This window comes from Anguilla rostrata, chromosome 1, assembly GCF_018555375.3.
Source record: "Anguilla rostrata isolate EN2019 chromosome 1, ASM1855537v3, whole genome shotgun sequence".
NCBI lineage: Eukaryota > Metazoa > Chordata > Actinopteri > Anguilliformes > Anguillidae > Anguilla > Anguilla rostrata.
In genome coordinates this window covers 24,067,802-24,077,659 of record NC_057933.1, presented here as the reverse complement: position 1 = coordinate 24,077,659, position 9,858 = coordinate 24,067,802, and the positions used below count along the sequence as shown (strand labels likewise).

At 39.8% G+C, this 9,858-nt stretch overlaps 1 protein-coding gene across 1 annotated transcript in view; it reads right to left on the bottom strand.

The window, feature by feature from the left end:
• Positions 1–453: 453 nt before the first annotated feature.
• The window catches only part of plcb4a (phospholipase C, beta 4a), a 46,840-nt gene continuing 37,435 nt past the window's right edge, over positions 454–9,858 (bottom strand). The window contains exons 27-40 of the mRNA XM_064331005.1: positions 9,396–9,560; positions 8,648–8,852; positions 8,307–8,395; positions 7,990–8,131; positions 7,415–7,467; positions 6,623–6,688; positions 6,081–6,196; positions 5,692–5,776; positions 5,147–5,322; positions 4,646–4,747; positions 4,264–4,321; positions 3,695–3,781; positions 3,523–3,559; positions 454–3,095 (exon numbers count right to left, since the gene is read on the bottom strand). Coding sequence (XP_064187075.1) covers positions 3,007–3,095; positions 3,523–3,559; positions 3,695–3,781; positions 4,264–4,321; positions 4,646–4,747; positions 5,147–5,322; positions 5,692–5,776; positions 6,081–6,196; positions 6,623–6,688; positions 7,415–7,467; positions 7,990–8,131; positions 8,307–8,395; positions 8,648–8,852; positions 9,396–9,560 — 1,470 coding nt within the window. The 3' untranslated portion in view covers positions 454–3,006. The remainder of the gene's footprint in view (positions 3,096–3,522; positions 3,560–3,694; positions 3,782–4,263; positions 4,322–4,645; positions 4,748–5,146; positions 5,323–5,691; positions 5,777–6,080; positions 6,197–6,622; positions 6,689–7,414; positions 7,468–7,989; positions 8,132–8,306; positions 8,396–8,647; positions 8,853–9,395; positions 9,561–9,858) is intronic.

Sequence of the window (9,858 nt, the reverse complement as noted above, 5' to 3'; positions counted from 1 at the left end):
ATGGTTTATGTGTTCACATTGTGTTCACATCTCATCATGTTATCATCTTCTATTTAAAATCGGATTTTCTGGAAATCTCTGCCTGTCCTTTGTATTCAAAATCTAATGAGACACTTTACAGGCACAATGGTGTCTGGATAGGAAGAACCAAATATTTTGAATAATATATTACTGTAACTGTCATATATCACCAGGTTCTAATGAAAAACATTATTTATGCACGGTAAAATGTCAAGTCTTAGTACATGCGGGGGAATTGGTCAATCTTTGGAGTAACAGTATATTTCAAAATAAAAATGGAGGAAAATCTACTTTGGTTTATGGACTAGGTCCTCGGGGCAAATCTTTCCCTCAGAAAGAGATGAACCTACATGCAGTATCAAATTTATGACATTTAAGAATCCAGCTTGAACCTCTATTAACATGACATGAAAAGAAACTCAAAAAGAATCATCCATGAAATACTAGTTACCTTTAATATTTTATTGTCTATGTACATAAATTGTCTATGTATAAAACTGTATTAAAGTACTTAGGTAACAGCATAACAATTACAACAAATTAAGCAAATAGGCTAACATACAGTAAATAAAGACCATCACAATGGTGCTTTTTTTTTGAGAATCAGAAGTGTTGAAAAGCATCAAAATGTCATACAAATGAAAACACAGAACATAAATGTTTATATGAAATCACGCAGAAGAATCAATACAAATGGCATGTAAAGACCCACATTTTATACATACATAAACATTACGGATGGAAGAGTTGTATTTGCTAAGAAATGCATGGCTGTGATTTATTTACCTCACACATATATTTACAAATATATGTCAAATGCTATACAATATATGAACATCATTCATATACATATTGCCATGCAGACAAAACTGGGGCTATTAAGAGTCGCAGAATTCACATTAAAACATGGACATAAATTTGCATACCATAGATGAGGTGCTGTACCCTTATATAAACTGTGTAAAAAAATTTCCATGAGCAAACATGGTGGGTGCAGCATTCATGCATTTTCAAAATTTTAAAAAAGATCCAGATATGCTATTTTCCCAACAATAAAAAAAAAATATGCTACTGAATGAGCTACTACTTTCCCCTCCTTTTTAACCGCACCTCACTGCTGCTGAAGCATACACCCGACTTATTCACTTCTGTGAGCTGGTAACTACCATAGATAAAATGCACAGGCATGAAAAACGCACCCATTTCCTTTGGTCAAAAAATGCAAAATCAGAAAGCCTCCAGAAGAATGATTTTGAAAGTGTGTAGTTTATAATGAATACATTGTTACATGTTATGAACCGAAGATGCAATTTTTTTTACACAGGTAGCAAGCATTGTTCCAGACCCTCAACAGACCCCCTAGCAGTTCATCTGTAGGCTATCTAGCAAGTGATTAAATATCAAGAACACATATAGCTAACAGCTAACTTCCAAGCTAAATGCTCAGCACAGCGAGTCAATTTGGCAATAAATAATTGTGGGAAAATATTTAACAGTATATGGTTTGAAAAATGGATATCAAATTATATTGTGTAACTGCAGTTTCCAATCGGTTACTTTACCTTTACTAGTTAGCTGGCTAGGCCATTTGCACCCAGAGATTTTCAGTCTCTGATTACACAGCATAAAACAGACAGGATTTCATTAGATGGCTGCTGAACTTAAAAATGGGTAGTGTTAGCTTGCCTGTTAGCTAACAAATTAGCTAACAATCTATGAAGTGTGCAAAACCCAAAACTTATTAAAAGAGAAATGTTTCTAAAGATAATGCAACTAAACAGAAACAGAACTCAAAAAAAAAAAATTCGAGAACTTTCATGAATATTTCAAGATGACTAGGCTATAACACATCTAGCCTGCAAGCTAATTACAACTTCCTGCTTGTGATTGTTTTGTTTTCAATCTAAGTTAAAGGTCAGTCCTCCTCAATAATTCTGACTGAGAGGGAATGAACGTTCTTTGCTAATGCTAAAGAGTAAGTCTATCTCCTATAAAGGACTGGAATACAGGAATACAAGTCCATTCGACTATGTATTTCCAGATATGAGAAATATGGTGTTACAATGCAATTACAATTAGCAACTGAGAATGAATAAAAATAAATATTTCATACTTTAAAAATATTTTTGTAATGTGCATTTTTTCCTTTAACTTCTTCATAGATATTCTTAAGAATAGGTCTTGACTCATGTTGCTGCTAGTTCCACTGGTTTATAGGATGCACTCCCCTTCATTAATTTAAAAACTGATATAAATTCTTTTACAGCGCATTTTATGATATTTTACAATTTACAGTCCATACAGTACTATAGGAGAGAGTTCCCAGTGAGAGGAGAAGTAAACATTGATAACGAGTGGTAACTCAAGGGTGCCTAGAAGTCTTGCCACTGTGTATTTCTGATCATCACCAGACAAATACAAAGATATGCCATGACTAAAGGGCAAAACAAGTAAACAAAATAAGCACCGTTATTCAACTAATATTCCAATTATCAAGCAAACTGAACTTTCAAACCTTTCAAAAAATAAATTCACCATTGTGTTTGACTGCAATGATACTTTTACATCATACAGGCTTCTCACATTTATACCTGTTGTGAGCTGATGAAAAGGCATCAATGGCACAATAGCAAATATAAAAGTAATTATGATTAAAACCAATAATAAAAACCATACATGCTGGCTATGCTCTTCTCCTGTCTGCACAGTCCACTGTGTTTAAAGTGCAAAGTACTGTATAACATAGAACCAAGCTATTCGGATGAAGTAACCAGATACTCTGCTAAGAAAAGTAACTTCAATCTCTTTGCAGTGGAACTGATTCCTATACTTCCTATTCCCATACTGTAGATATGATTATCCAATATCATTACTGTATGTGTGGCTAAGAGGGACTGTGGCTTGTGCATTTGTTTATGTGCGCGCGCCCGCGTGTGTGTGTGTGTGCGCGTGTGTGTGTGCGTATGCATGTAGATAAGTCCAGTTTCACGAGATGCAGAAACCCTTCACACCACCGTGGCTGGTCTGAGGTCCATCTCTGCTTCCAGTTTCACCATTCGTTGCATCTCCTTGGCCTGTAACGAGTCATCTTAGTACATTGATCCCAGAACATCACAAAAACAGACTGATACACACACAGTCCCCAGATGAGGGTGAATGAGAGCTTTGTAAATCACCCTCTTTACACCAACAATAAAGATGTTGAGAGATGCGGAGGCATTGATGAAGAATGAGCATCCATACACTGCTCAGTTACACTCCCTGGCAGGTAGGCCTTATGTAGCTGATCTGTGTTCCTACAACACTACGCTCAGGAACCTTGTCCGTGAACTGCCCTTTCAAGGCATACTACTATGAGGTGCTCTAGGACAGGTTAAGGTCTGTGTGTGTGGGTGTGTGTGTGTGTGTGTGTATGACTGAGGACACAGTGCGTATAACGAATGTGTGCGTTGGGGTTAGAGGGAGTCTGGGGGGTTTGAGAAGTGGTACTGTACACCCTACCTCGACACGGAGAGTTTGAACGTTGCGATTTCAAAAGCTGTTGAAAGAATGAAATGACATGACAAATGAGTGATGAAGAGAGGACCGAGCTTACGCCTGCATCGGCAGATGGATGGCATGACCCTGCATGTCAGAATTCAGCGATCCCGCTGACCGGCTTCCCTGCTCCTACCTGCTCATTGGCCTTCTCGAGCTTCTCCAGCTGCTCCTGCTGAGCTTTCATAAGCTGCTCCTTCTCCTTTGACTGCTTCATGGCCAGCTGGAAACCAGTACATATAAATACATTATAAATACAGTACACATACACACACTCACAGTAATACACATCTTATTACTATACACATACAGACATTTCAATTACAAACCTTTGTCAAAAAGTAATACATTTGAGCACATTGTCAAAAAAGAAAGAAAAATCATATTTCAAAACTGAATATTGAAATTGTGAAATAACTCTAAATACTGTACTGTACATGGCAACATGAAAGTAAATTAATACTTTGTGTAGATTAATCTCTGCCGCTTTTAGAAATGAAATTTCATTCATTCATAAAATGTAAAGTCTATTTTAGAATACATTTACTTGAACAATTGCACATTATTAATAAAATTACACACATTGGCAATAATAATTACACACATTGGCATTAGGGTTTATTACAAATATATTTTGGATTCTCTAATACAATAGTATCCATTTAAAAAGACAATATGCCAGATTTAATGACGGTTTAGTCATACCCTTTTTCTCTCTTCGATGAACTTTTTAGTGTTACTGCTATTTAATTCCCGGACTCTCCTGTCAAAACAAACAGCATCTGGTTGGTATGTGGCAATGAACGTGGCGTTTTCCATATCATTAAAATATTATGACGGATGTCATCATGAGATATGAGAGAGTGGTTTCTGAAAAATCTGAGATCTATTTCTCCTAATGTAGTACATATGATAAACATCAGAATTAACTTGATTACGGTTCTTAATTTCATAAACTGAAGAGTGGCTTGGCAATAATATGCTGTTAATATCTGGATACTGAAGATTTTTGTAGTGATAAACCTCTCTCTCTGGCCTGTTTCTGATAGAGCTTAGCAGGTGGACATGAGGGATGGATGTGGCATACCTCTCTCTCTCCGCCTTGTTTCTGATGGTCTTGTCCTGGCTGATGGCTTTGCTGTTCTCCATGGATGTCTTAGCCTGGTTGGCTCGCATCTCCTTGTTCTGCCTGCACAGACAGGGCCATGAGTATCCTATTCCTACAACACCACAGAGCTCCAGAGCTATCTACAGAGCAGTTTAATGCTTCACCCCTCTGTCACAGAGAATTAAATTCCATGGTTTGAGGCACACATCTGTGACATTGGTTTTTTTGTGAAATACAGCTTTTCAGTGCTCTACAATATCTGCCTTCCTACAATATGTTCTGAAGATTTAGTGGATGGGAGAGTTGAAGCGATGAGTATGAGGTGCTGATTGGCTGAAGGAGGTGAGTGAATTAGTGGGATCGATTGGCTGGCATTGTCTTCATCAGGTGTGGGTCAGTTGGACTAATGGTGGTGTTTTAGCTCACTACTTGTGGGTGAGTTGGAGTTGCTAATTGGCTGGTGAGGGTATGCTGTCTCACCGGTCATGGGTGAGTTTGAGCTGCTGCGACTGCTGCTCCTGAAGGCTGGTCAGAAGGGCCTTGAGGACGTTACACTGCTGCAGGACATGCTGCTCCCTCAACTCCTGTTCCTCAGCACTCTGACATCTCAACATCTCAGACCATTCCTGAGTGTGGATCCCCACCAACTGCTTCACCTAGAGAGAGAGAGAGTCCCTCAAACAAACACCCCAACTTCTCCCTCACTGAGAGTGTCACTGATACACACATCACATCTCTTCCCTCGCCTAGTCTCTTAAACACACACCAATATCAAAAAGCTATTTAAACACATGCAAACATATCCCTCGCCAACAGAGAGTCTCTTAGACACACACGCACCACACCTACTCACTCACCAACAGAGTCACTTAAACACACACACACACCACACCTACTCCCTCACCAACAGAGTCACTTAAACACACACACACACCACACCTACTCCCTCACCAACAGAGTCACTTAAACACACACACACACACACCACACCTACCCTCACCACAACACTAACACACCACACACACACTACTACCCCCGTTTTGTGTCATCATGTGATCCGCCTTGCTTTTAACTTCAGTTTCCTTTTTCAGGTCAAGGCAGTTGTTTTCTCTGAAATTAATAAAATGCTAAGTAACCACAATAATTGAGAATAACAAAAAAACAACAACAATGGAATTCAAAGTGATGTCATTATCCCCTTTGGTCTGCAACTTACTGCTACTAAAGGTTATATATATAAAAAACAAACCCCAAGAGAAAATATTTAACTTGAACATATATAAAACCAAGGTGATGTCTTGAATTTCAAAAAAAAAAAAATAATGCACAAATTCAAAACATTTTTCAAAATAAGTTTTGAAGACTGATCATGTCATTATAAGTTAAAATAAAAAATATCAGTTTTTGTATTCACCCCTTTTTCTTAATAGATTTGTCCAGCAGCTTTTCCAGGGACAGTTTTTCTTTGTCGTGTTGGGCCATTATCTTGTCTACCTGAGTGCACTGAGATTTCTGAAGGATGCTCTGCTCCTAGGACAAAAACATCAACTCCGGGGGTCAAGATGGTCAGCATAATATGACCACAGCTCAGCGTGAATAGCCATAAAATTTGGATGACCGCAAGGTCAACACGAATATCAACCGGTCAGAGCGAATGGTTACAAATTTGACATTAGGAAAGGGTGTATGCTAAAACATAGGGCATGTTAAGGTTAAAGTTCAGACATTACAATGGGTGAATTAGATCAATTTGAAAGATACATCACTTGGTTGACAGATGGGTACATGGACAAGTATACTGTATGTACAGATAAGTCAATGAAATATGACATCCTGGAAACATGAAATAAACAGTTTGATAATGCATTTTACTTGCTAATGAGCTAAAACATCACATCTTCTGGGGGAATCAGTTTTTAATGCAGAGATGAGACGTGTTTACAAATGCGACCTTACCTTTGCATGATTTCTCTTTAAGGCATGCAGTTCTTTCTGTTGTTTCTTTAGGAGTTTAAGATAAGTCTGGAAAAAAAGTTGTGGACACTATTTTAAACATCTGAGTGCCAATGTCACGCACACTGCTCATTTCACACTGCAGAGACCTGTGTAAAATGCTTCAGCTAATAAGGCTTTCTGAGACTGCTGAAGCAACTTTGAAGAAGTACAGAAATAAAAGCACGTACACATTTAAACCAAATTGTAGCATTTTTATAAATAAAAAAGCAAACATAAAATAAAAACATCAGAGAAACACCAGAGACTGACAATTATTGAAACCAATTATCTGATTATTCCAATTTTGAATGGTCAGTTGCTTTCCTTCATTTGTCCCAATGTTGCTAGGCCTTCCTACAATTCAACAAAGGTTTGGTATTTTCTTTCATTCATTTCTTTTGCGATTGTGACTTGCCCATGTACAATATTTGCTATTTTTTTGAGGTAGTTAAGAACCACGTCTTTTGATCAGACATGAATATTTGCTGTTAACTTAATCATTTTCTACATAGTGAAACCAAAATTTATAAATATACCCTTTAATCAATGCTGAGAATCTGAACTTGAACCACATGTGAATTGTTTAGATTTTTAAAAAATATAGAGTGCAGAGCCAAATAAAGAAAAATGTTTACTGTCTTTGTCCCGAACATTATGGCGCTTACTGTATGTCACACGCCACTGCCCCAGAGGCAGTTTTGCAGACGATCATCTGATGCTATAGTTTCAGTTGAGAGTAAACCTTCTTCTCACCTTCATCTGTTTCAGGTCATCCACATTGACGCTGCCCGGGGGTGCAGCCGGACCTGCCTCACACACAGAAAGAGGCACATTTACAGGCACATGTAATCCATAATCCCCCGCACATAGACCAGTAACCTTACATATCAAGATTATTCTACAGCAATCCAAGCATTGAATTATTTGCATTATTTATTTTCAGTAGCCCATATCCAGAATGGTCTACGTAGCTTATATTTTCCCATATATCACCCATTGGTACAGCTGAATATTTAACCAAAACAAACTGGGTTTTTTAGTTATCCAGATAAAAAAGATTAAGAACAAGAATTAAGAATTCAAAAATACTCTTTTTGAGTACAGAGAAAAAATATTTATAGCAATTAGGCACCTTTCTCTAGGGTACACTGTCCCACCTAGGATTTGAATCTGCACTCTCTCAACCGCAAAGCCCACCTCTTTCTCCTCCACACTACAGAACTGGTACGTTGCGCACGGTCGTGATGGGGATGTGACCCTACGATGAACAGAGGCTCGCCGCTTTCGGGCAGCTGCGGGTTTCGAGGGCGGTTAAGAGAGACACGTACCCGCCCTGGCCTCGTTGCTGGCGCCCAGCCCCGACGCGGCGCTCGGCTGCAGGTCCAAGCTGGACTGCGGTGTGATCCTGGCCTTTTTCGTGTTTCCCCGGCCGCCCTGCGAGCTGTCACTGGGCACGTCCGCGATGTCGCTCTGCGGACGAGACCCATTCACGCGCTCAAACAGACCGCGAGTCATGATGCAAACTTTCCAGTAATGTCTCTAAATCGTAATTCCTGAATTACCGATTTATAATGAAATGTGTCGTATCTCAAATTATTTTTTATTGTATACTTAATAAAGACGGATAATAAAAACAGGCACATACAGTCTCGATACCCATGGCCCTCATCTGGTCAGCTCTCTTCTCCGTGATAGAGAGGAATTTCTTGGGGTCGGAGAGCGCATCGACAATGGCTGGTGGCGTGGAAATTAGAGATAACAAATGTCCGTTAGTCAGCTGAACACGCGCAGACAAATGGGAGAAATGCATTTTTCAAAAACACACAGGAGAGAAGAGACAACAGCTAGCACACAGCTTTCTGATGATCACACCGGAGAAAGGGAGCTGCTTGCCCGCATTAGTATGACAGGCAATTAGGCACAATGGTTTTATTTGTTAACGTTTTATGGCGCAGCTGCGGGGAGCGAGGAGGGTGACGTTCTCACCCCCGAAGCCATCGGGCACGTATGTTTTGAGGACGATGTTGCAGAAGATGGTGGGCAGGGACAGCGGCTTGTTCCCCTCGTTCCTCAGGGAGATGTGCCTGTACCCCGTCTGCAAGCCGTCCAGGGGCAGGATCCGTTGGCCAATCAGCTTGTTGCTGTCGTCGAACACGGCGATCCTCAGCACGGCCAGGTCCGGAAGGATCACCTGTAAGTGGGGAGAGCATCCTAAAAGCCTGCGTTCTGGTAAAAAACACGCAACCTGCATAATGCGCTGAACACTAGAACACGCAGAATGACGAGGTGTTGGAGGCCAGGATGCAGAGGGTATGGTGGGCTGGACAGTGCCGGAACATTCCATGTAATGGAGAAAACACCACCATTTGTCTGTTCATTCTCGAAGCTTTCAAACTGGTTTGACAACTGCTTTTGATCACCTAGTCGGTTATGCCTTTCTACAAACAAGCAAGCCTGATAAGAATCATATTTTGTATCATATCATATTTTTGTATCATATTTTATAACATATTACTAAACAAGCCAATATGTATCCCAGGCTCTTGATCTCTGTCCACCTGCTCCCATCTGCAACACAGTAAAAAACGTCACATGCTTGCAACAATTTGGCTGGGTCTTGGGGGCCCTCGTGATTCCAACTCCCCTGCAGGACTCTACTGTACAACCTTATGCCCTCACAAACTTGACCCCTCTGCAACCAATTCAGTTCCGATGATGCTGGACATCCACTGACCTTTCTGAAGACAAAGGGCTCCTCGTTGTAAACAGGGTTCAGCCCATTGTTCATCACCATCCTGGTGCGGAACTCCTTGCGGATGGTGTCCGTGGGCAACCCGTACATGTCCACCTCCACGTATGTGCCGATCTTCTTATCTGACAGGAACTGTCCTGAGAACACCTGAAAGGAAACAAGAATGACCTAGCTAAAACAAAATGTTCTAAGATGTTACTGGAATGTTTTGTCAATGTTTGGTTAACTCCAAGTATGTCTTTCTGGAGACCTATGACCAGTACCCAGTTCTACTTCTTCCACTGTGGAATTCATCTTAACCTCTCTAACATTCGTATAGTTACACTCTTATAGTGCTATATTCACTCACAATTACAATTGAGTAAATATAAGAATATAAAAGAGTAAACATTCTTAATAACTAAAAAAAGCAACATCTCAAACTCATTCCTTTTTACTTACTATT